Source organism: Salvelinus fontinalis, chromosome 24 (assembly GCF_029448725.1).
Source record: "Salvelinus fontinalis isolate EN_2023a chromosome 24, ASM2944872v1, whole genome shotgun sequence".
In the NCBI taxonomy this organism is placed as follows: Eukaryota; Metazoa; Chordata; class Actinopteri; order Salmoniformes; family Salmonidae; genus Salvelinus; species Salvelinus fontinalis.
Genome location: NC_074688.1, coordinates 31,991,001 through 32,017,674, shown reverse-complemented (window position 1 = coordinate 32,017,674; position 26,674 = coordinate 31,991,001). Strand labels below are relative to the sequence as shown.

General features: G+C 44.8%; 1 protein-coding gene across 3 annotated transcripts; it reads left to right on the top strand.

The window, feature by feature from the left end:
- The first annotated feature begins 3,322 nt into the window (after nt 1-3,322).
- Nucleotides 3,323-25,187, top strand: LOC129822304 (kinase suppressor of Ras 1-like). 3 transcript variants are annotated; one of them, XM_055880468.1, is made up of 20 exons: nt 3,323-3,440; nt 8,472-8,619; nt 8,731-9,139; nt 9,365-9,501; nt 9,745-9,814; nt 11,389-11,472; nt 12,656-12,717; nt 12,838-12,950; nt 13,074-13,254; nt 13,714-13,755; nt 14,241-14,298; nt 14,477-14,534; nt 18,651-18,905; nt 20,991-21,187; nt 21,396-21,492; nt 21,590-21,729; nt 21,875-22,006; nt 22,242-22,377; nt 23,067-23,200; nt 24,160-25,187. In XM_055880468.1, the coding sequence occupies exons 1-20, from the start codon at nt 3,438-3,440 to the stop codon at nt 24,236-24,238; spliced, it is 2,535 nt and encodes an 844-aa protein (XP_055736443.1). In that variant the 5' UTR covers nt 3,323-3,437; the 3' UTR covers nt 24,239-25,187. The 3 variants fall into 3 exon arrangements, with proteins under 3 accessions (XP_055736443.1, XP_055736444.1, XP_055736446.1); XM_055880469.1 differs by having other exon boundaries at nt 8,411-8,619; XM_055880471.1 differs by lacking the exons at nt 3,323-3,440; nt 8,472-8,619 and having other exon boundaries at nt 8,920-9,139; nt 9,351-9,501.
- Nucleotides 25,188-26,674: the final 1,487 nt, after the last annotated feature.

Below are 26,674 nucleotides of genomic sequence, written 5' to 3'. Positions count from 1 at the left end.
GTATAAAGTGGCTAGTGGTCCATGTATTACAGAAGATGGCAAGATGCAGTAGATGATATAGAGTACAGTATATACATATACATAAGAGATGTGTAATGTAGGGTATGTAAACATTATATTAGGTGGCATTGTTTAAAGTGGCTGGTGGTACGTTTTTACATAATTTCCATCAATTCCCATTTTTAAAGTGGCTGGAGTTGAGTCAGTATGTTGGCAGCGGCCGCTAAATGTTAGTGGTGGCTGTTTAACAGTCTGATGGCCTTGAGATAGAAGCTGTTTTTCAGTCTCTCGGTCCCTGCATTGATGCACCTGTACTGACCTCGCCTTCTGGATGATAGCGGGGTGAACAGGCAGTGGCTCGGGTGGTTGTTGTCCTTGATGATCTTTATGGCCTTCCTGTGACATCGGGTGGTGTAGGTGTCCTGGAGAGCAGGTAGTTTGCCCCGGGTGATGCGTTCTGCAGACCTCACTACCCTCTGGAGAGCCTTACGGTTGTGGGCGGAGCAGTTGCCGTACCAGGCGGTGATACAGCCCGACAGGATGCTCTCGATTGTGCATCTGTAGAAGTTTGTGAGTGCTTTTGGTGACAAGCCGAATTTCTTCAGCCTCCTGAGGTTGAAGAGGCGCTGCTGCGCCTTCTTCACAACGCTGTCTGTGTGGGTGGACCAATTCAGTTTGTCCGTGATGTGTACACCGAGGAAGTTAAAACTTTCCACCTTCTCCACTACTGACCCGTCTGTGGATAGGGGGGTGCTCCCTCTGCTGTTTCCTGAAGTCCACAATCATCTCCTTTGTTTTGTTGACGTTGAGTGTGAGGTTATTTTCCTGACACCACACTCCGAGGGCCCTCACCTCCTCCCTGTAGGCCGTCTCGTCGTTGTTGGTAATCAAGCCTACCACTGTAGTGTCGTCCGCAAACTTGATGATTGAGTTGGAGGCGTGCATGGCCACGCAGTCGTGGGTGAACAGGGAGTACAGGAGAGGGCTCAGAACGCACCCTTGTGGGGCCCCAGTGTTGAGGATCAGCGGGGTGGAGATGTTGTTACCTACCCTCACCACCTGGGGGCGGCCCGTCAGGAAGTCCAGGACCCAGTTGCACAGGGCGGGGTCGAGACCCAGGGTCTCGAGCTTGATGACGAGTTTGGAGGGTACTATGGTGTTAAATGCTGAGCTGTAGTCGATGAACAGCATTCTCACATAGGTATTCCTCTTGTCCAGATGGGTTAGGGCAGTGTGCAGTGTGGTTGCGATTGCGTCGTCTGTGGACCTATTGGGTCGGTAAGCAAATTGGAGTGGGTCTAGGGTGTCCGGTAGGGTGGAGGTGATAAGGTCCTTGACTAGTCTCTCAAAGCACTTCATGATGACGGAAGTGAGTGCTACGGGGCGGTAGTCGTTTAGCTCAGTTACCTTAGCTTTCTTGGGAACAGGAACAATGGTGGCCCTCTTGAAGCATGTGGGAACAGCAGACTGGGATAAGGATTGATTGAATATGTCCGTAAACACACCAGCCAGCTGGTCTGCGCATGCTCTGAGGACGCGGCTGGGAATGCCGTCTGGGCCTGCAGCCTTGCGAGGGTTAACACGTTTAAATGTTTTACTCACCTCGGCTGCAGTGAAGGAGAGCCCGCAGGTTTTGGTAGCGGGCCGTGTCAGTGGCACTGTATTGTCCTCAAAGCGGGCAAAAAAGATATTTAGCCTGTCTGGGAGCAAGACATCCTGGTCCGCGACGGGGCTGGTTTTCTTTTTGTAATCCGTGATAGACTGTAGACCCTGCCACATACCTCTTGTGTCTGAGCTGTTGAATTGCGATTCTATTTTGTCTCTGTACTGGGACTTTGCCTGTTTGATAGCCTTGCGGAGAGAATAGCTACACTGTGTGTATTCGGTCATGTTTCCGGTCACCTTGCCCTGGTTAAAAGCAGTGGTTCGCGCTTTCAGTTTCACGCGAATGCTGCCGTCAATCCACGGTTTCTGGTTTGGGAATGTTTTAATCGTTGCTGTGGGTACGACATCGTCAATGCACTTCCTGATGAACTCGCTCACCGAATCAGCATATTCTTCAATGTTGTTGTTGGACGCAATGCGGAACATATTCCAATCCGCGTGATCGAAGCAGTCTTGAAGCGTGGAATCAGATTGGTCGGACCAGCGTTGAACAGACCTGAGTGCGGGAGCTTGTTGTTTTAATTTCTGTTTGTAGGCTGGAATCAACAAAATGGAGTCGTGGTCAGCTTTTCCGAAAGGGGGGCGGGGGAGGGCCTTATATGCGTCGCGGAAGTTAGTATAACAGTGATCCAGAGTTTTGCCAGCCCTGGTAGGACAATCGATGTGCTGATAGAATTTAGGGAGTTTTGTTTTTAGATTAGCCTTGTTAAAATCCCCAGCTACGATGAATGCAGCCTCAGGGTGTGTGGTTTCCAGTTTACAGAGAGTCAGATAGAGTTCGTTCAGGGCCATCGATGTGTCTGCTTGGGGGGGAATATATACGGCTGTGATTATGACCGAAGAGAATTCCCTTGGTAGATAATGCGGTCGACATTTGATTGTGAGGAGTTCTAGATCAGGTGAACAGAATGACTTGAGTTCCTGAGTGTTGTTATGATGATCACACCACGTCTCGTTAATCATGAGGCATACCCCCAAGCCCCTCTTCTTACCAGAAAGATGTTAGTTTCTGTCTGCGCGATGCGTGAAGAAACCAGCTGGCTGCACCGACTCCGTTAGCGTCTTTTGAGTTAGCCATGTTTCCGTGAAGCAGAGCACGTTGCAATCCCTGATGTCTCTCTGGAATGTTACCCGTGCTCGGATTTCATCGACCTTATTGTCAAGAGACTGGACATTGGCGAGTAGTATGCTAGGGAGTGGAGCGCGATGTGCCCGTCTCCGAAGCCTGACCAGGAGACCGCTACGTTTGCCCCTTTTACGGCGTCGCGTAGGCTCCCCGGCTGGGATCAGGTCCATTGTATTGGGTGGAAGGCAAAACACTGGATCCGTTTCGGGAAAGTCATATTCCTGGTAGGAACGGTGGTTAGTTGACGTTACTCGGATATTCAGTAGTTCCTCCCGACTGTATGTACTAGGGCCACTGTGTTTGGCGGCTTGCTGTTGTGTTGGACTACTCTGTAGGGCTTCCCTATTATGCCTAGCATGGAGATGTTCTGTTAGGCCCAATGCCTGATGCACCGCTTTGGCATGCCAGAAGCAGGAAGACAGACAGGCTGGCTATCTGGCAGAGCCTGCTTGGAAAGAAAAGAGAGAGACAGAGAAGGAGGGAGGGACTGAGGGAGTGAGCAAGAGAAAAAAAACAGTGAGTGTGAGACTGCGCCCAGGAGAGGAGTTGAGATCTCACAGTGTTTTTGACAGTGGTTTGGAGCACTAGGGATATCACTGGGACATTAGAGAAGAGGCTACAACACAACAGGGTCCATAAGGAGCACATGGTACGTACTATAGGAAAGCTTTTGAACAATCTACTGAAGGAAAACCTTTTGTATAGCATAGCAACGTGGCTTTTTTTTACCAGGTGTTTCCTGTTAGCCAGAGGTGTCTTGCTAGAGAGTGCTGATAGACTGTAGGTCTGTGTAGACTAAATAAGTTATTAGCTGATAATACTGTGTTAGTACACAAGACATGGGATTTAGTAGCACAGAGAAGATTACTGTTGTTGAGTCTGGCCTCTTTTAATTTGAGGATTTAAGAGGCGGTTGTTCTGTTTAGTTTGTTGACGTTAACAGGTTTTAGTATGCTCCCGTCTGTGTGTATTTGTTTGTGTTTGTGTGTGTGTGTGTGTGTGTGTGTGTGTGTGTGTGTGTGTGTGTGTGTGTGTGTGTGTGTGTGTCTGTGTGTGTGTGTGTTTGTGTGTTCATGTGTGTTCCTTGCAAAGTTTATTTTTCTTTGTTTAGTATTTAATTTCACTCCAGATACAAACTTATACATACGAACAACAACTTACAGACACACACAAACAATGACATCTCATCTGCCCAGACCCGCATGCTCACACCCCCATCCCTAGTGCCTGCATTACTGTTTGTCACTTGGCCTTAAATTGTATCAATTTGTTTTTCCTCGGTTTCCCATGCTATTTCAATAATAAATAATTAGATTTTTCCATTGTGTTAATAATGGCAGATTGATTGATTTCTACTTTTTTAGTATACATTTTTTCAAGATGAGTGATGAGAAGAGAATCACCCAGCCAATTGGGTATCTCACTACAACCCCATAAGTTTCTACGTATTCCAGTAGCTTCCAGTAGCTAGGCTGATTAGTGTGTTCACCTCCTGGCTCACGTGTATGTTCTGTGTGTCTGGGTGAGTGTGTTTCTTTGATGATTTAAAGAAGGGGGCTTGTGTTGGGTGTTATTAAATCCTTAATAGTCTATTGACACACCGGTGCGTTAATCTAAGTAACATAATACAAAAATCCCCATCAAAATCCGGCAGTTTAAGCTAGAGATATCAATTTCTTTTGCATGGGCTGCGTCTCAATATGCCGCATCCGCCTATGTCGGCCTTCCGCATCTGAGATGGAAGGTGGCCAAGCTACAGTGGTGTTTGTCAGACCACGAGACATCCTGAAAATCGGTCTTCTCACAAAACGTCTGTAGAGTCCGAACGGTTAGGCCTACACTCTATGGAAAGATGGTGTTCTCCATTTTGCTCTACTACCCCCACAAGTGTCACAGACTCGTCTGAAGGTAACCTATACAAATGAATAGAAGTATGGACGTAGTTTTGTGCCAACATAAAATAAGGGGTTAAATATGTGTAGAAAAAATATATATACTATATTTCCTAAGCTTTCTTACTGTATACCTCCTCGATATATGACAGACACGTCAGAACCTTATTACATATGATTGATTTTTGGACTGTCTTTTTTGCCATTTATGAATGTATTATTGAATGCGTTTCTATGGGCTATAGTAGTAAAAGTCTTCAACTTTTAGAGGTTTAATGGGTGGAGGTAGCACACGGATGAGATAAGTGGTTTGTGTGTGTGGTCATAGGCTGTGTGGTATGGGGCGGTTTGTGGTAAGGGACCGTTTAGTTGAGCTGTTTTTGTCGACCTCTCTCTCTCTCTCTGGTTCTGTGTAGTCTGTCATCTGTTCTATCATTATTAGGTTACGTCAGCACCAAACACAGCCAGTCATAGCATGCCCAGAAAGGCTGACACCCAGGCAACGGTATGTGTCAGCCTTTTCATACGCTTTCAGTTCTGGCCTGCCCCACACACAGTATCATAACCCACAGCACACAGTATGTATGTATGTGTGTGTGTGTGTGTGTGTGTGTGTGTGTGTGTGTGTGTGTGTGTGTGTGTGTGTGTGTGTGTGTGTGTGTGTGTGTGTGTGTGTGTGTGTCTCTCTCTCTCACACACACACACCTGCTATGTGTGGTCTGCGGGCACAGGGTGCGTGTGTACATTCAACAGATGAGTTGGACAGGTTCTACTGACATGACAGTGCAGTTGGTTGAGATTTACATTTTACATTTTTACATTTTAGTCATTTAGCAGACGCGCTTATCCAGAGCGACTTACAGTAGAGTGCATACATTTTATTACATTTTTACATTTTCATTGCATTTTACATACTGAGACAAGGATATCCCTACCGGCCAAACCCTCCCTAACCCGGACGACGCTATGCCAATTGTGCGATGCGATGAGATTGTGTCATATAGCCCTAAGATAAAGTCTAAAGGTACCTTCAAGCAAAACCATATCCCCATTAGACACCTTGCTTCCTGGTGAATTTCCAGCTCAGCTTGTCTTTTGTTGTGGGTAACAAGTCTGTCTGCTGATGAGAAGAAAGTGACTGCCTGGAGAAACAAATCATTCTATGGAGGGGTTGAGTTCCATGGTAGACCATTGCACCTCAATACACATCAAGTGCCACAGTGCTTATTGAAGAAGTAATAACTTAGGCAATAGGCATGACGGGCAAAGACGTTATCAGGTTTTAATGGGGAGGTTCCAGCCAGGGACTCTGTATCCTGGGACTCTCCTCTCGCCATCTGCCTAGATACAGATACTGATAAAGAACAGTAGCCCTGGTCTGGCCCGCTGCCACCCACTCCACCCTCCCTTTGATCCTGCTACTACTGGAATAAGTGGGCACTTATCTAAGCCTCTGGTCCCAACCATGTCCCTTACACAAATACCTTGTTATTAATCTGTACATAAAAGTGATTAAGTTCTATAACACTAATGATACAAGCTGTTGAATTGACCTATTTCTGCCACGTGTGCATGCATTCACACACACACACAAGCACCCATGCACACACACACACATGCACACACACACCCATGCACACACACACACACCCACACACACACACACACACACACACACACACACACACACACACACACACACACACACACACACACACACACACACACACACACACACACACACACACACACACACACACACACACTATACTATACTATACTACACTATCTGTCAATATGATAGCAAAAGGCTGGCTGGCTGGGTGGTTGGTTGGGTTCCTTCAGGGCCCACACACAGCCTGTACCAATCCTGCTAGTTTATTTCTGTCAAGCAAAACAAAAGGGTCCAAAATAACAACAACGACAGGCTAAAAATAGAACGCGGCACGTCTGTTGTCACCAGTTGCCCAACCTCCTGGGCCCTGCTGTGAAGGCCAGTGGTTCTTAGAGGGTGAGGGAGTCAGAGGGCTTGGAAAAGTGGCCTATTATTCTACAGCTGTGTAGTCTCAGTGCTTGTCTAAGCTGCTGACTGAATGTCAAGTGTATTGAGGTCCATTGTTTTGTGGACATAGTAACGTTATGGTCAGCTAGGTTATTGGGAATAGGCTTCATGAAGTAGAATTCTGATTTCCAGGTCTCATCATTTCAATGACGCAGGGAAATAAATCACTTTTTTATTTCCATGGTATTGTGAGGTACTACAGTAAAATGAACATGCCACAGTAGGAAACTAGACAAGGGCCTTTGAAGTTGACTCAAGCCCCAGTTTTCCCAAGCAGCCTTGATATGACTGTAGAAACATACACTTAGTGGATCTCCAGATCGTGACTATAACTAATAGACCTAGATAATATCCAACTCCTCAGTCTCCTGCCTCCCTCACTGAGCCAAACACCACTTCATGCTTCCTTTTGTCCGTTTCCTCCATTTACCATGGAGACAATGCAGGAAGCACATGGTTGCCAGGCGATTAAGCCTCCATCCCAGAAACCTCCCTCCCCCACCACTCTGGTTAGTACGGTCCACTGGGCTGAGGACTGTCTCCGGGGAGACCAGAGGTGTGAGAATTCATTCCAGGGAAACAATGGGGCATGTTGGTGGTATATGGGTTAGTATAAGCCTTCTTTTCATGGCTTGCCAGTAGATTCCAGAATTCACCAGTTCAGCACTGGGGTACCTCATCTCAGAAACCTCTGAGTGAACAAAAATATAAACACAAAATGTGACAATTTCAAATATTTTACTGAGTTACAGTTCATATGAGGAAATCAGTCAATTGAAATAAATTCCTGAGGCCCTAATCTATGGATTTTACATGACTGCCAAATTTTCTAAAACAATGTTGGAGATGGCTTATGGTAGAGAAATGAACATTAAATTATCTGGCAACAGCTCTGGTGGACATTCCTGCAGTCAGCATGCCAATTGCATGCTCCCTCAAAACTTGAGACATCTGTGGCATTGTGTTGTGTGACAAAACTGCACATTTTAGAATGGTCTTTTATTTTCCCCATTGTGCACCTGTGCAAACATCATGCTGTTAAGCTTCTTGATATACCACACCTGTCAGGTGGATGAATTATCTTGGCAAAGGAGAAATGCTCACTAACAGGGATGTAAACAAATTTGTGCACAACATTTTGGAGAAATTTGTTTTTTGTGCATATGCAACACTTCTGGGATCTTTTATTTCAGCTCATGGAACATGGGATCAACACTTTACATGTTGTGTTTTTATTTTTGCTCAATGTAACTATCCCTTTAAGGATAGTGTTTTTCATTGGATTTGAAATAGCCACCAAGTAACGTCCTAGAGTGACCAAATGTCACATCTTACACAATGTCCCCCACTCCCTGCCTGCCTTGGAGTGACACAGGGTTGACGCAGTCCTGTCTGAAGGTTGGGTTGATAGTGTGTCACAGCACATCTGTGTAGAATGTCATAGCAACTTGTCTGGGACAACCACACACACACATTGCCCACGTCTCTCTCTCTCTCTCTCTCTCTCTCTCTCTCTCTCTCTCTCTCTCTCTCTCTCTCTCTCTCTCTCTCTCTCTCTCTCTCTCTCTCTCTCTCTCTCTCGCTCTCGCTCTCTCTCCCCTTTCTCTTTACTTCATCTCTGGCACACATACCTCCCTGCCTAAGTCTTCTACCCATCTGTTTCAGGTCTCCTTCCATCCTTTCTCATTCTCATCCGCTCTCCATCTCTCTCTCTCTCTCTGTCCAGGCTGTACCAGTGAAGCTGTCCCTGGATGCTTTGCTGCAGATGTCCAGTTGTCAGGTGCAGGACACCATGAGACGGCTGGGCTCCAACCCAGAGGAGTGTTCTCGACTCACCGTTGCCCTCTCCTGCCTGAAGAATGCCACTGAGACAGGTCAGTCACACCGTTATGGTATTTTTCTGTCATTAATAACAGTGCTTATTGATGCTGTGTGCTCTGTAGTTTAGTACTATTTGTAACTCTAACCTCTGACCTCTGTTTTAGGTGGGGACATCAGGGAAGACACAGGAACCTTGATATCAGAGTCGCCCCACCGTGACAGTAACACATTACCTCCTCCGGACCGTCGCCCCTCCACCCCCGCCACACTACCCCGTGGCCCCATCCTCAGTCCACACACCCACGCCCGTTCTGTCTCTGTGACTGTTGTACCCTGTGTGGACAATAAGGGGCATCAAGTCTACACAGGCAACATGACGGACACTTTCCCCTCCTCGTCGCTGCTCCTCTCCAATTTCCCTCCCTCCAAGAGACGCACCAAGCACCCCCCACGCGCGCCCCCACCCCCCTCCCGAATGCTGCTGCATCTCCCCTTCAACATCACCCTCACACGCAGCAAGAGCCACGAGTCACAGCTGGCCAATCGCATAGAAGAGCCAGTGCCCAACAACAAGTGGGTGTTTCTCTATTCTGTCTTCTGAAATTAATTAAGGCAGCCATTTTGCTTTTTTCCTTTGTTGACTGAACTTGCTATTTTGTGTTTTCTCTGTTGAATATGATTGGCCATTTTCATCGCAAATGTGGGTGTTTAAGTCAAAACCTATGGAATGAGTTGGTTTCTGTGTGAATGACGTGTCTGTTCTCTGAGTGACCCACACAGCTAGCCCTCTCTCTGCAGGAGGGGGAAGAAGAACAAGCTGCTCCTGAACGTGCACATCAATAGTAGCAGTGGGAACGGGTGTGAAGACTCCGCCCACACCCCTGGTCCGGCCACCACCCCCTACACCCTCCCAGGCACCCCCACGCTGCTTGAACGTGAGTACTGCTGCCCCAGTGGAACCTGGGAACTCTGCCTTTCTGCGTTTCCCTCTCTCTCTTTTCCTCCCTTTCTGTTTCCCTCATACTCGATTAGAACTCCATTACTTTTCTCCTGTCTTTCTTTCTCCCACTCTTTTTTTCTTTCTCTCTCTTCCCCCGCCTCCCTCTTGTTATCTCCTGTCCTCTGTTCCCCTTTCTGTCTAGCTCCTCTGACACTCCCTCTCTCTCATTTCCTTCCAGATAACCTGGCATTGCACCGGGGGTCTCCACAGATAATGAGGAGAGATATCGGCCTCTCTGTAACACACAGGTAGGACACATCATCACCATACTTACGTATCTATTGTCTATTGTTAGCCACAACTTTGGAAGTATTCTTGAGGTCATTGTCCATTTGGAAGACCCATTTGCGACCAAGCTTTAACTTCCTGACTGATGTCTTGAGATGTTGCTTCAATATATCCACATAATTTTCCTCCTCATGATGCCATCTATTTTGTGAAGTGCACCAGTCCCTCTTGGAGCAAAGCACCCCCACAACATGATGCTGCCACCCCCATGCTTCAAGGTTGGGATGGTGTTCTTTGGCTTGCAAGCCTCCCCCTTTTTCCTCCAATCATAACGATGGTCATTATGGCCAAAAAGTTATATTTTTGTTTCATCAGACCAGAGGACATTTCTCCAAAAAGTACGACCTTTGTCCCCATGTGCAGTTGCAAACAGTAGTCTGGCTTTTTTTATGGCGGTTTTGGAGCAGTGGCTTCTTCCTTGCCGAGCGGCCTTTCAGGTTATGTCGATATAGGACTTGTTTTACTGTAGATATAGATACTTTTGTACCTGTTTCCTCCAGCATCTTCACAAGGTCCTTTGCTGTTGTTCTGGGATTGATTTGCACTTTTCGCACCAAAGTACGTTCATCTCTAGGAGACAGAAAGCGTCTCCTTCCCGAGTGGTATGATGGCTGCGTGGTCCCATGGTGTTTATACTTGCGTGCTATTGTTTGTACAGATGAACGTGGTACCTTCAGGCATTTAGAAATTGCTTCCAACGATGAACCAGACTTGTGGAGGTCTACAATTTTTTTTTCTGAGGTCTTGGCTGATTTCTTTTGATTTTCCCATGATGTCAAGCAAAGAGGCACTGAGTTTGAAGGTAGGATTTGAAATACATCCACAGGTACACCTCCAATTGATGTCACCTCCAAATGATGTCAATTAGCCTATCAGAAGCTTATAAAGCCATGACATAATTCTCTGGAATTTAAACTAGCTGTTTAAAGGCACAGTCAACTTAGTGTATGTAAACTTCTGACCCACTGGAATTGTGATACAGTGAATTATAAGTTAAATAATCTGTCTGTAAACAATTGTTGGAAAAATGACTTGTGTCATGCACACAGTAGATGTTCTAACCGAACTATAGTTTGCTCACAAGAAATTTGTGGAGTGGTTGAAAAACAAGTTTTAATGACTCCAACCTAAGTGTATGTAAACTTCCGACTTCAACTGTATGGTGATGGAATTTGTGAAAAAAACACATTCCTGGGTTTTAGCTCAGCTTCCTAGCTTGGCACAGACCCCAAACATTTCTTGCATTGGTCTGGTGAGAATGGCGCCTCAAGAATCTGAGAATTTGAGTTATGCAGACACTCAGTCAGACCCAGTGTTTATCTGACTGGAAAGTGTGTATTTATTCATTTTGATCTTGCGTAAAAGTTTGGGGAAAAGAGATAACAGATTCCAATGAAAACCATTTGGGATCTGGCAGAATTACAGCACATAAACTTCTCTGGAACAGTTTGTCCACTACTCAGTGGACAACTCCAACATTAGAAGTTGTGATATAAGTGAAATATATTACTATTTTGCTTCTCTCTCTCCTAAGGTTTTCAACCAAATCCTGGCTCTCACAGACATGCCAGGTGTGTCATAAGAACATGATGTTTGGTGTTAAGTGCAAACACTGCAAGTAAGAAGAAGCCTTCTATACAGTGCATTCAGAAAGTATTCAGACCCGATGACTATTTCCACATTTTGTTATGTTACAGCCTTATTCTAAAATTGATTAAATTAAATGTTTTCCTCGTCAATCTACACACAATACCCCATAATGACAAAGTGAAAACAAGTTTTTAGTAATGTTTTCAATTTTTTTAAATCAATTCAGACCCTTTGCTATGAGACTCAAAATTGAGCTCAGGTGCATCCTGTTTCCATTGATCATCCTTGAAATGTTTCTACAACTTGATTGGAGTCCACCTGTGGTAAATTCAATTGATTGGACATGGTTTGGAAAGGTACACACCTGTCTATATAAGGTCCCACAGTTGACAGTGCATGCCAGAACAAAAACCAAGCCATGAGGTCGAAGGAATTGTCCTTAGAGCGCTGAGACAGGATTGTGTCGAGGCACAGATCTGGGGAAGGGTGACAAAACATTTCTGCAGCATTGAAGACCCCCAGGAAGACAGTGGCCTCCATCATTCTAAAATGTAAGAACCTTTCAGAAGGACATCCATCTCTGCAGCACTCCACCAATCAGGCCTTTATGGTAGTGTGGCCAGGCGGAAGCCACTCCTCAGTAAAAGGCACATGACAGCCCACTTGGAGTTTGCCAAAAGGCACCTAAAGGACTCTCAGACCATGAGAAACAAGATTCTCTGGTGTGATGAAAACAAGATTGAAGTCTTTGGCCTGAATGCCAAGCGTCACGTCTGGAAATAGCTGTGCAGCAACTCTCCCCATCCAACCTGACAGAGCTTGAGAGGATCTGCAGAGAAGAATGGGAGAAACTCCCCAAACACAGGTGTGCCAAGCTTGTAGCGTCGTACCCAACAATACTCAAAGCTGTAATCGCTGCCAAAGGTGTTTCAACAAAGTACTGAGTAAAGGGTCTGAATACTTATGTAAATGTGATATTTCCGTTTTCATAAAAACCTGTTTTTGCTGTGTCATTATGGGCTATTGTGTGTAGATTGGGGGGGGGGGGGGGACAACAAGGTTTAATCCATTTTAGAATAATACTGTAGCGTAACAAAATGTGGAAAAAGTCAAGGGGTCGGAATACTCTCCGAATGCACTGTACATCTCCGCTTTCATTTGTTCACAAGTCACTCTGCTCCTCTGCGAACTACTGCCTCCTCTGCTTCCAGGTTAAAGTGCCATAACAAATGTACCAAAGAAGCCCTTCCCTGCAGGATATCTTTTCTCCCACGTAAGCCCTGGTCCATTCCTGCATACAAAACGACAAAAAATGCACAATGTAATTATCTTTTTCCCGATACATCCCAAGAATGTCAATTTAGTACTGAATCATTGTTCTCTTATTTTTCAGTCCCGCAAATCCGCCGGGCAGAATCTGTACCATCCGATATCAATAATCAAATTGACTGTACGGCAGAGTTACCAATCCAGTTTGGCACTTTACCTAAGGTGCTAACCAAAAAGGTAGAAAAAAGTGTTTTAGCATACGTGTGTATGTGTATTAATAGTAATATCACCATACATGGAACCTCTAATATGTCCTGAACCTTAATTTATGAAACCTTTCTGTTGAAAACCCTCTTTCAGGACTACCCTCCCATGCTGAGCCAGATGGATTCCAGCAGTAACCCCTCCTCCACCACTTCCTCTACACCCTCCTCGCCCACCCCCTTCCAGCAGAGCAACCCCCCCAGCGTCACCGCCACACCGCCCCCCAATCCCTCGCCCAGACCCCAGGGGCCCCGAGATAGCCGATTCCACTTCCCAGGTCCTCACAATGACAGGCCCTTACATGCCCAAGTGCTCTTTACAGGCCCAAGTGCTCTTTACAGGCCCAAGTGCTCTTTACAGGCCCACGTGCTCTTTACAGGCCCAAGCACTCTTTACAGGCCCAATCGCTCTCTAGATTCCTACCCTGTTCCACTAACATTTCACTCCAAAGCAACACTTCTCCAGTATCTCTCACAGGCATCCACCCCAAAGACTCTAGATTCCTACTGTGTTCATCTCAATCACAACACTTAACTCCACATCTACCCTAATCCAGTAATAGCACATCTCTAATCATATTCCAATTCCTGATTACACTTAATTTGCTATTTTACCACTAATCATATAATATATCCTATTATAACATCTCCTTAACTGCTTGTGGCTTATCAACCCAATCATATCGCTCTCTCCTCTCTATATTCCTCTGTTGGTTGTTTCTCCTCTTGTTCTTTAGCTGGCTGTTATTTACAACCTAGACAACAGTTTATCTTCCCTGGTGAGTTAACAATGCGTTAACACCGCTCCCTCCCTGTGTGTTCTGGAGTCCTGCCCAACTAGTACCATCCCCTTATCATGTTCCCTCTCTCCCCATGTTGCTTTGCTGCAGTGGCTTACTATGACTCATGCTATGTTGTGGGAGGGGTCATGGGGGGTTGGTGTCACCTTGAGCACTGCTGCAATGGCATGTTGTAGTCTGCTACTGTAGTTTATGACAAGCTTATAGCAGAGCCATCATATTACATGCTGATAGCTTTGGCTTTTATAGTGCATGCCTGCCCTCTGGTAGACAAAGAGGTGAACTGACTGACTGTGCTGCTTGGCGCTGTGCATGGTTTGACAGAGTTAGAGGCAGCCATCACAATTTAGAGAATATATGCTCTGAAGTGCAGTGAAGATAGATTGGCTTAGTCACATAATAGTTTTACTATGAATCAGATATTTGTGTTCCTTTGCTGAACATCCTCATTGTCCCACACACAGACGTTTCCTCTTCACCGTATCCTGTTGGACTAGACTCTGAAGGCCACCATGGCACTGGGTAAGAGACAACAACTTTTAATGACAAAGTCACTGTAGAGTCCGAGTAAAGACCATTTAAAATGCTGTGGTTTTTCACTCACATTGTCTACTGTAAGTCCACCATAGTTATCATAGTTTCTACTAGACAGGGTTAGGTTAAAGTTAGGAACCCCTGTTTATGATGCTTGTCCCCACAGAGACACACAGCAACTGGCCCAATCAGAACCTCCATCTCAGGGACAGGAAGGAGGATCGGTGAGTACCCAAAATCCATAGCGGCAGGAATATAATAATAATATTAATGAATTACATTTGTAAAGCTCTTTTAATTAAACAACAATAATCTCAAAGTGCATACAATTAAATAGAAAATAGAAAAATAGTTAAAAAAATAAAACAAATATGTACGTGCATTCAGAAAGTATTCAGACCCCTTGACTTTTTCCACATTTTGTTAAATTACAGCCTTATTCTAAAATGGATTATATTTTTTTAAATCCTCATCAATCTACACACAATACCCCATAATGACAAAGTGTAAACAGTTTGTTTGAAATTTCATCAAATGTATTAAATCTAAAAAACAGAAATACCTTATTTACATAAGTATTCAGACCTTTTGCTATGAGACTCAAAATGTTGCTCAGGTGCATCCTGTTTACATTGATCATCCTTGAGATATTTCTACAACTTGATTGGAGTCCATCTGTCAATATAAGATCCAACAGTTGACAGTGCATGCCGTAGAATTGTCCGAGAAGCTCCAAGACAGGATTGTATCGACGCACAGATCTGGGGAAGGGTACCAAAATATTTTTGCAGCATTGAAGGTCCCCAAGAACACAGTGGCCACCATCATTCTTAAATGGAAGAAGTTTGGAACCACCAGACTCTTCTTAGAGCTGACCGCCCAGACAAACCGAGCAATTGGGGGAGAAGGGCCTTGGTCAGGGAGTGACCAAGAACTTGATGGTCACTCTGACAGAGCTCCAAAGTTCCTCTGTGGAGATGGGAGAACCTTCCAGAAGGACAACCATCTCTGCAGCACTCCACGAATCAGGCCTTTATGGTAGAGTGGCTATACGGAAGCCACTCCTCGGTAAAAGGCACATGAGTTGGAGTTTGCCAAAAGGCTTCTAACGGACTCTCAGACCATGAGAAACAAGATTCTCTGGTCTGATGACACCAAGATTTAACTTTTTGGCCTAATTGCCAAACATCACGTCTGGAGGAAACCTGGCACCATCCCTACGGTGGAGCATGGTGTTGGCAGCATCATGCAGTGGGGATGTTTTTCAGCGGCAGGGACTGGGAGACTAGTCAGGATCAAGGGAAAGATGAACGGAGCAAAGTATAGAGAGATCTTTGATGAAAACCTGCTCCAGAGCACTCAGGACCTCAGACTGGGGATGAAGGTTCACCTTCCAACAGGACAACGACCCTAAGCACACAGCCAAGACAACGAAGGAGTGGCTGCGGGACAAGTCTCTGAATGTCCTTAAGTGGCCCAGACAGAGCCCGGACTTGAACCCGATCGAACATCTATGCAGAGACCTGAAAATAGCTGTGCAGCGACGCTCGCCTTCCAACCTGACAGAGCTTGAGAGGATTTGCAGAGAAGAATGGGATAAACTCCCCAATACATGTGTGCCAAGCTTGTAGCGTCAAACCCAAGAAGACTTGAGGCTGTAATCACTGCCAAAGGTGCTTCAACAAAGTACTGAGTAAAGGATCTGAATACTTATGTAAATGTATCTGTTTTTTATCATTAATACATTTGCAAAAATGTCATTTTTTTTTCGCTTTGTCATTATGGGGTATTGTGTGTAGATTGATGAGGAAAACAAATTAATTTAATAGATTTTAGAATAAGGCTGTAATGTAACAAAATGTGGACAAGTCAAGGGGTCTGAATACTTTCTGAATGCACTGTATATCTAACCATATAATGAAAGCAACAATCAAAGTCTAGGAGAAGGCCAGCTGATGAGTCTTAAGGCCACAACAGTCTGAACAGCCCTGAGGTTATCAGGGAGGGAGTTCCATAGGCATGGTATATGGGAGGAAAAGGCACGGCCCCCCATTGTGTGGAGCCTGGTCCTGGGGCATGGAGGAGTTTAGCGTGGCTTGAATGTAAAGGGCGTGGAGGTTCAAGGGGGAGAGTAGGTCTGACAGGTAGGTGATTCAGATGCCATTTAGGGTTTTTTAGACAAGGAGGAGAATGTTCAAATAAATTATTTGAGGAACTGGTAGCCAATGGAGATCAGCAAAGATGTGGATGATCTGGGCAGAATTGTTTTGTTTGTGTCAGAATCCTTGCAGCACTCTTTTGGATGAGCTGTAGTTTATTAATTGAATGTGCAGGCAGTCCCCCAAGTATTGTGTTCCCATAATCAATTCTGGAGAAAATGAATGCATGCATTAGCTATTCTGCATCAGATGTGGTGAGAGAGGGTCTTAGGCGGGAAATGTTCTTCAGGTGAAAGAATGACCTTTTACAGACGTGACTAATGTGGGTATTGAAGGAGAGAGCATTGTTGAATTTCACACCCAAATTATTGATGATTGAGTCGAGGGGGATGATGTGGCCAAGTATGGCAGGGCGGATGCTGCAGGGCGGATGCTGCAGGGCGGATGCTGCAGGGCGGATGCTGCAGGGCGGATGCTGCAGGGCGGATGCTGCAGGGCAGAAGCTGCAGGGTGGATGCTGCAGGGCGGATGCTGCAGGGCAGAAGCTGCAGGGCGGATGCTGCAGGGCGGATGCTGCAGGGCGGATGCTGCAGGGCGGATGCTGCAGGGCAGAAGCTGCAGGGCAGAAGCTGCAGGGTGGATGCTGCAGGGCGGATGCTGCAGGGCAGAAGCTGCAGGGCAGAAGCTGCAGGGCGGATGCTGCAGGGCAGAAGCTGCAGGGCGGATGCTGCAGGGCGGATGCTGCAGGGCGGATGCTGCAGGGCGGATGCTGCAGGGCGGATGCTGCAGGGCGGATGCTGCAGGGCAGATGCTGCAACAATGATCTGCTGGAGGATGTCTCTCAGCATTGCCTCTGCCTTGTTGCTGTTGAGTTGGAGGAAGTTGTTCTGCATCCAAGAATTGCCTTCTTCCAGACAGTTGGACAATGTTGACAGAGCAGATGTTGTATAAGGCATTGTTTTAATGCACACCTGTATGTTGTCTGCGTTGCAGTGGAAATGGACACTGCTGTCTGAAGAGCTGGCCAAGTGGGGGCATGTAGAGCAGGAAGAGGATAGGTCCTAACACCTACCATTGCAAGCTATGATGGACTCCTCTGATCTTGCCTCACTGAGGGTGACGTACTGCTTGCGGTTAGAAAGGAGGAGTTAAACCAGTTTAGGGCAGACCCACAGATGGTAGTGTGCTGTCTGAGGGGCTGCACTAGAATGGTTTGATCTACTGTGTCAAAAGCAGCACTGAGGTCCAGAAGAACCAAGATGGTGGAGGATCCTGTATCTGCAGCAATGAGCAGGTCATTTACAACCTTCACCAGGGCTATCTCAGTACTGTGCATGGGCCTAAAGCCAGACTGGAGAGCTTCATAAAGATGGTTAGCACTGAGGTGTGACTGAAGCTGAGTTGCCAGTATGCTCTCCATTGCTTTAGATAAAAATGTGAGGTTGGAAATAGACCTGTAGTTTGAGAGAAGGTCTCGGTCAAGGGATGGTTTCTTGAGCAAGGGGGTGATGACAGTGATGTTGAACAGTGACGGCACCTGCCCAGTATGGAGAGAATTGCTGAACAATTTGAGAGCAGCTGAGTATGTTTTGAACAGTGATGTTACATTAGGGTCGTGGGGGCCACTGGTAGTCTTCATTTTATTAGAGGATTTCTACCACAGCAGAAGGTGAGACCAGAGCTAAATCACTTAGAGGGGGGGCAGATATGGGTGGTGGGTTAGGAGCCAGAGTGGGGTTGAGGTTGGAGAATACAATGTTCTTTCGAATGGTGTTGATTTTAGCCTTGAAGAACTCAGCAAATCGGTTGCATTGTTCGGTACTTTCTGAAAAAGTGAAAGAGAAAACAGTTCCATTTTTTGAGATTGGGAAACCACCCAGCAGCATAACCTGATCAAGTGACAGTTCTCTAGTCTAGTTAATTATGTGGTGCAATGATACTGACGTGATAATTTGACCATATAGAGAACTTAATAAAAGATTGTTTCTTTGTTTGGGTTTCAGTTTTTATTCCGATCTCTCTACCTGTGCTGTTGTGTGCAGATAAACCAGCAAAGAAATCGAATAGACTTCTGAAACTGATTTCCAGAAATCTGCAATTACATGGAATACCGGCCTAAATGTATGTTTTGTTTGGATTGACATGACACAATTTGTGCATGCTTTGTCTCTGTGTATTCAGGAAGAGGAGGCAGAAGAGGAGGAATACCTAGGAGAGGAGGATGAGGGAAATGGTAGCAGGGAGAGCAGAGAGAAGGGCCACACAAATGGAGAGTGTGATGGGGACGAGTTAGAGGACCTGCCCAGCTACCGGGGCAGGATGGCCGGGGGCCGATGGAGGGGACCCATCTCCCGTAAGGCCAGCCAGACCAGCGTGTACCTGCAGGAGTGGGACATCCCCTACGAGCAGCTGGAGCTGGGGGAGCTCATTGGCAAAGTGAATGACTACAGCTTTACATAGTGTTAAATATACAGTACCAGTCAAAATTTTGGACATCTACTCATTCAAAGGTTTTTCTTTAATTTTACTATTTTCTACATTGTAGAATAATAGTGACGACATCAAAACTATGGAATCATGTAGAAACTCAAAAAGTGTTGAAGGTCAGTAAATTTGGAAAATTTCAAGAACTTTTAACGTTTCTTCAAGTGCAGTTGCAAAAACCATCAAGCGCTATGATGAAACTGGCTCTCATGAGGACCACCACAGGAAAGGAAGACCCAGAGTTACCTCTGCTGCAGAGGATGAGTTCAATAGAGTTACCAATTTCAGCCCAAATAAATGCCTCACAGACTGTTCAGAGGAGACTGTGTGAATCAGGCCTTCATGGTCGAATTGTGCAAAGAAACCACTACTAAAGGACACCAATAATAAGAACAGACTTGCTTGCGTCAAGAAACATGAGCATTGGACATTGGAGCGGTGGAAATCTGTCCTTCGGTCTGGAGTCCAAATTTGATATTTTTGGTTCCAACCGCCGTGTCTTTGTGAGACGCAGTGTAGTTGAATGGATGATCTCCGCATGTGTAGTTCCCACTGTGAAGCATGGAGGAGATGTAATGGTCTGGTGGTGCTTTGCTGGTGACACTGTCAGTGATTTATTTAGAATTCAAGGTACACTTAACCAGCATGGCTACCAGCAATATGCCATCCCATCTGGTTTGGGATTAGTGGGACTATCATCTGTTTTTCAACATGACAATGACCCAACACACCTCCAGGCTGTATAAGGGCTATTTGACCAAGAAGGAGAGTGATTGAGTGCCGCATCAGATGACCTAGCCTCCACAATCACCCCGACCTTAACCGAATTGAGATGGTTTGGGATGAGTTGGACCGCAGAGTGAAGGAAAAGCAGCCAACAAGTGCTCAGCATATGTGGGAACTCCTTAAAGACTGTCGGAAAAGCATTCCAGGTTAAGCTGGTTGAGAGAATGCCAAGTGTGTGCAAAGCTGTCATCAAGGCAAAGGGTGGCTACTTTGAAGAATCTAAAATCTAAAATATATTTTGGTTTGTTTCAACACTTTTTTTGGTTACTACATGATTTGTAATTATTTAGTTTTGATGTCGTCACTTTTTATTATACAATGTAGAAAATAATAAAAATAAAGAAAAACCATGGAATGAGTAGGTGTGTCCAAACTTTTGACTGGTACTGTACACTCAGTGGTTAGTTTATTAGGTACACCACCTCGTTGATGAGGTTGACGGTTCCCTCCTACAGACAGTGAGTCACGTGGCCATGGCTTGCTATATATTGCAGGCAGGCAGGCATCGAGTGTATCTACCCAGAGGTGGGGTAGTAGCAGTGGTGGAAAAAGTACCCAATTGTCATACTTGAGTAAAAGTAAAGATACCTTAAAAGAAAATTACTCAAGTAAAAGTGAAAGTCACCCAGTAAAAAGTCTAGTAAAAGTCTAAAAGTATTTGGTTTAAAATGTACTTAAGTATCAAAAGTAAATGGCCAATGTAATAGTTAAAATATACTTAAGTACCAAAAGTACAAGTTTAAATAATTTTAAATTCCTTATATTAAGCAAACCAGACAGCACAATTTTCTGTTTTTTTATTTTTATTTACGGATAGCCAGGGGCACACTTCAACACTCAGACATCATTTACAAACAAAGCATTTGTGTTTAGTGAGTCTGCCAAATCAGAGGCAGTAGAGATGACCAGGGACGTTCTCTTGATAAGTCTGTGAATTAGACAATTTCCTGTCCTGCTAAGCAACTAGTACTTTTTGGAGTCAGGGAAAATGTAAAAAGTACATTCTTTTCATTAGGAATTAGTGAAGTAAATGTTGTAAAAAATATAAGTAGTAAAGTACAGATATCCCAAAAAACGACATAAGTACCTTACACCACTGGGTAGTAGGGCTCATATTCAAGTGAATTGGTATCTGCATGTCTCCTTTAAAAAAAAGGCCAATGGATTAGAGTTCCTTGAAGAGGAAGATTAAAAAATAGGCTTCAGGGTAGCTAATAACACAAGTGCCCATACTGTACCTCCCTATTCCAGGGCCGTTGGGGGAAGGTGCATAAGGGGCGCTGGCATGGAGAGGTGGCCATCCGGCTGCTAGAGATAGATGGTAATAATCAGGACCACCTGAAGCTGTTTAAGAAGGAGGTGATGAACTACAGGCAGACCCGCCACGAGAATGTGGTCCTCTTCATGGGGGCCTGCATGGCCCCGCCACACCTCGCCATCATCACCAGGTTAGGGGGAGGGAAGGGGGAAAGGGAGGTGGGGATGGTAAGGGAGCTGAGCAGGGAAAAGCTGGAACCCTTGAATCAATCTATGAAAAGTATTAAATGTGTCTTGGTTTAACAAATGAGGAAACCAGGAAAGGCTTTGTTTAGAGAAATGAGATGATCCAGTTATCACTCCCTTTCCCCCCTGACATTTCCTCTTGTTTTCTCTCAGTTTCTGCAAAGGTCGGACACTATTCTCTGTTGTAAGAGATGCCAAGAACACACTAGACATCAACAAGACAAGGCAGATTGCTCAGGAAATTGTTAAGGTGTGGTATTACTCAACTTCTCTTTAATTGTAAGTACATTGTAAGCAGCCTAGTCTTCCTTTCACTGAAAGTAACAAAACTCTGACCTCTTCCTCAGGGTATGGGCTACCTTCATGCTAAAGGAATCGTTCACAAGGACCTGAAGTCCAAGAATGTGTTCTATGACACAAACAAAGTGGTAATCACAGACTTTGGTCTTTTTGGAATGTCTGGAGTGGTACAAGAGTACCACAAGAGGTAAGCAAAAAAACACTTTGTAAAAAGTTGAACACTCTGAGAAGCATACTTCTATACCTTTTGAGTCCAGATGAAAGATCAAAGTGTATGTTTCTCCATTTGTGGGTATCTGTTTATGTGTCTGGGTCTGTGTGTGTGTGTCCAGGCGAGAGAACGAACTAAGGCTCCCTCATGGCTGGATCTACTACCTGGCCCCTGAGATTGTTCGCAGGATGGGTACTGGGAACCATGAGGACCGCCTGCCTTTCTCCAACGCTGCAGACGTCTACGCCTTTGGGTGCACACCATTTCCGGCCATCTTATATCCTGCCATATATAATAATACTGCATTTACTTAAATATAGGACATCTGAATGCTTTTAGAAAATTTAGCTCAAAACAAACATTGGATTTTTGGGGGATACATACATAAATCGGTTGAAATGTGGCTCCCCATGAAATGAATGTGTGTATGCTGTTTGTATACAGGGTTAAGACTGAGGGGCTAACCATACAGTATATTTCACCCCCAGCACCATTTGGTACGAGCTGCAGGCCCGTGGCTGGCCACTCACCAACCAGCCGGCAGAGGCCACCATCTGGCAGGTGGGCAGCGGAGAGGGAATCAAGAAGGTCCTGGCAAAGGTCAGCCTGGGCAAGGAGGTCACGGTAAGGTCAAAGAGCAGTTTGTGACAGTGTGATGTCGTCTGGGAAGCTTAGTGTACTGTATTGACATGATAATAAAACAAACAATATTATTCTCAGTGTGCGAGTGATGTCATTAAAACAGACTGACATCGTACTACCAGAGCCAAAACCTTTAAATGGGTTATCAAATAAAATGTTATTGGTCACATACACCTGGTTAGCAGATGTTAATGAGAGTGTGGCGAAATGCTTGTGCATCTAGTTCCGACAGTGCAGTAATATCTAACAAGTAATCTAACAATTCCCCAACAACTACCTAATACACACAAATCTAAAGGGGTGAATGAGAATATGTACATATAAGTATATGGATGAGCGATGGCTGAGTGGCATAGGCAAGGTACAATAGATGGTTTAAAATACAGTATATACATGTGATATGAGTAATGTAATATATGTAAACATTATTAAAGTGGCATTATTTGAAGTGGCATTGTGTAAGTGACTAGTGATCCATTTATGAAAGTGCAGTGATTGGGTCTCAATGTAGGCAGCAGCCTCTCTGAGTTAGTGATTGCTGTTCAGCAGTCTGATGGCCTTGAGATAGAAGCTGTATTTCAATCTCTCGGTCCCAGCTATACATCTACGTTGTGTGTATAGCTATAATGATGGATGTACGATTATATAAATATACCCCCCCTGTACTGTAGGAGATACTGTCTGCCTGTTGGTCCTTCAAGCCAAAAGAGCGTCCCTCCTTCACCCAGTTGACTGACATGCTGGAGAAGCTGCCGAAGCTCAACCGCAGGCTCTCCCACCCAGGACACTTCTGGAAGTCAGCCGAGTATGTATCCTAAAGACCAGAATCCCACTTGAGATGTACTGTATATACACTCTGTATATATTTAAAATACTTCTCCTATGTCTATGGGGATGCCACTCCTGATGGCGTTGGGTTCACTCATGGCTCACAATGTACCTGTTGATCCCTCTGCCTCCAGTGATGTCACATTGGATGGAGCCGGGAGAACATGGGGTGTTTGTATGAGTGTGTGAATAAGAATGTGTTTATGGTGGAGAGCTGTAGCCCTCCGATAAACCTGGGCCTACTGTATGTTTTTTTGTAAGACCTTTGATTTAAATAACTAAAAGGGATGACTGTGATACAAATCACCAGCTTTATATACAGTTGTCTTCAATAGGGAATTTTTGCTAAAAGATAGAAATGTTATCATTTTTAAGTAAAGGTTGAACAGGACAAAGGGTGAAATAGCCTGTTGAAACTGTTTGGTTTGTGACTGTTCATTTCAGAGCTGATTGTTTTGATTCCCTAAATATGTCCATGTTTTAAAGAGAGTATACTTTATAATAGCACTACCCCTCTCGCTGTCTCTATGCTGTCCATCTCTGTGGGCAGTGATTGGAGGCTTGAGTGTCCCACCTCTCCTGTGTCTCCCTTTCTGTGAATAGTTGTCATACCTCTCTCTCTTGACATCTCTGTTTGGGTCTCACTCACTCACTCACTCCCTCCCTCTCTTCTTCTCTGGGCGCCGCTGCTCTCTCCTGGATGACCACTGACTGACTCCACCTGTTCCTGCTCCACTTCACTCTCCCTTGGGCCCCTCCTCCTTCTCCACCTCCTCTTTACTGCCAACCCCCTCAAACCCCCTCCCCAACACCAACGTTTGTTTCCCCATATCATTTTTTTCCTCCTCCGTGAACATCTTCTCCTATTGAATCATCCCTCCTCCACTCCTCTCCTTGATCTATCACGTCCTACTTTCTTCTTCTCTCCTTGCGAAGGCCCTGGGTTCATCATCATTGCCTGCGGGACCATTGCACTAAGGGCCTGCAGTCTCGCTGCCCCTACATATACAAATAACACATCTCTCAGTGGCAACTTGTGCTTATCAATTCTAAGGAATAGCCTGTTTGGTATTAGATTCAGAGGAATTCAGAAGAATGGACTACCCTGCATAATGATATCAACTGGTATCACAGCCAATAGAGTAACCAATATATAGAGTAATGTATCTTTGTCAACTTGCTAAATGTACCATAATGCACTGCCTGGGTTGTTTGTTAGTTTGTTGTTCTTTGCCTAACTGCAGTTCATGTATTGACATTTTGGTACTAGTAGTGGCTAATGCAAACAGTCTAGTCTAACCGCTTGCTTTCTTTAAATTTACCTCTCTCTCTCTCACGCTCGCTCTGTACTCTCTCTCTAGCTTGCTCTGTTCTCTCTTTTCCGCTTTCTCTCTCTCTTTTTCTCTCTCTCACCCTACAACTTAGGTTCTAGCCTTCAGTATGCAAGAGGAAGCAATACTATGAGGTTCAATGTCAAATGTTGATTTGCCTCTTGTGCACTCTGTGCCTGTGTCAGCATGCCCTGTGTGTGTGAATAGGGACATGTGTGCATGCTTGTTTGGTTGGTAGCTGAATGTAATATGCTGGACATCCAGAGGTTAACCCTGTGAAAGACTGTAGTGATTGAATGTTAGCAGTGATAACAACACAAAGATAAATGTATTCAATATATAAATATATATAGAATTGTTTTATTTAATGTACAGATAACATTTATTTTATTATGTATACAAAGTCTTTATATTACATTGTACGTTACATTATAGGTACTTCACATCTAATTATGTAGAGCTTCAAAACCTATTTTTCCCTCACAAACACTGTGTAAACAAATTGTACATTACTTAAAGATGGGTTGGTGTTTCTTATGTCATAAGAATGTATATTTTTGTACAGATTGTGGCTACACTCTGAAAGAGTTTCTGGTTTCCTCAGTGAAAGATAATAAAACTAAACTCACGTCATTTGGTTCTGTGTCTTGTTTTGGAATGCTTACAACAGTTTGAATGTATGATCAGTGTCATGACGTCGCCTGCTCGGGTATTGCAAACCCCATCCCCCTCTCCCTGCCTTTCCCTGCCCCTTCAACCCATGCTGTGGTCACAGAGGGACGTCGTAAATTCCTGAGAATCTCCTCATGGCCCAACAGTATTAGACAGAGGGTAAACTTTCAGGACAAAGGAATTTTCTCCCACCTCACAGAACTTGAGGTACGAACATATTTCATGTTCCTGCCAAAGTATAAAAGATCGGTGGAGAGTCCAGCTATTAACATGCCCATTGGCCACCACGTGGGAAACTCATGAGAGACTGTGGAACTACATTACCATACCGCTGTTTATATAATAACCTCAGATATGAGGTTTACATCTGTTTGTTGTATAAAATTAATGAGTGAGTATGATACTGTTTGTATAATTGTGTAAATGATTTTGGACTGTTTAATTAAGAAAAATACAAATCCCTTTTTGATTTGAACTAAACCCGAGGACCCGCCCCTGAGCCAGTTGGGTCAGACGTCCAAGGACAGCCCCTTCCTGCTTTCTGAATAAAAGTCGACTCTGAGAAATTACCATTAGACCATGTTTTCTCTCCATGGGGAGAACGAAGGTTAAGGTAACATTGCTGAATCTTTAACCATACCACGTGGTTAAACTCTTATACGAATAAGAACAAGTTTTTGATATTGACTACTAGTCTGCAGCTAGGAATTCGGTATCATTGAACGCGAAGAAAGACAACCGCCGAAACAATCATTCTATAACAAATGTCACTCTGAACTATCCACAATAACCGAGACAGAAGGAACTCCAACCAAAACGAACTTCTCTCCAACGATCAAGACGACACACACCGAGCGTAACTATATACACTGCTCAAAAAAATAAAGGGAACACTTAAACAACACAATGTAACTCCAAGTCAATCACACTTCTGTGAAATCAAACTGTCCACTTAGGAAGCAACACTGATTGACAATACATTTCACAAATGGAATAGACAAAAGGTGGAAATTATAGGCAATTAGCAAGACACCCCCAAAAAAGGAGTGATTCTGCAGGTGGTGACCACAGACCACTTCTCAGTTCCTATGCTTCCTGGCTGATGTTTTGGTCACTTTTGAATGCTGGCGGTGCTCTCACTCTAGTGGTAGCATGAAACGGAGTCTACAACCCACACAAGTGGCTCAGGTAGTGCAGTTCATCCAGGATGGCACATCAATGCGAGTTGTGGCAAAAAGGTTTGCTGTGTCTGTCAGCGTAGTGTCCAGAGCATGGAGGCGCTACCAGGAGACAGGCCAGTACATCAGGAGACGTGGAGGAGGCCGTAGGAGGGCAACAACCCAGCAGCAGGACCGCTACCTCCACCTTTGTGTAAGGAGGTGCACTGCCAGAGCCCTACAAAATGACCTCCAGCAGGCCACAAATGTGCATGTGTCAGCATATGGTCT

Bases quoted from the DNA above. Each gene is read 5' to 3' on its own strand.
- LOC129822304 (XM_055880468.1), top strand. The intron at 22,378-23,066 runs GTAAGGTCAAAG...CCTGTACTGTAG, and splicing joins GCCTGGGCAAGGAGGTCACG to GAGATACTGTCTGCCTGTTG. The intron at 23,201-24,159 runs GTATGTATCCTA...CTCCTTGCGAAG, and splicing joins CACTTCTGGAAGTCAGCCGA to GCCCTGGGTTCATCATCATT.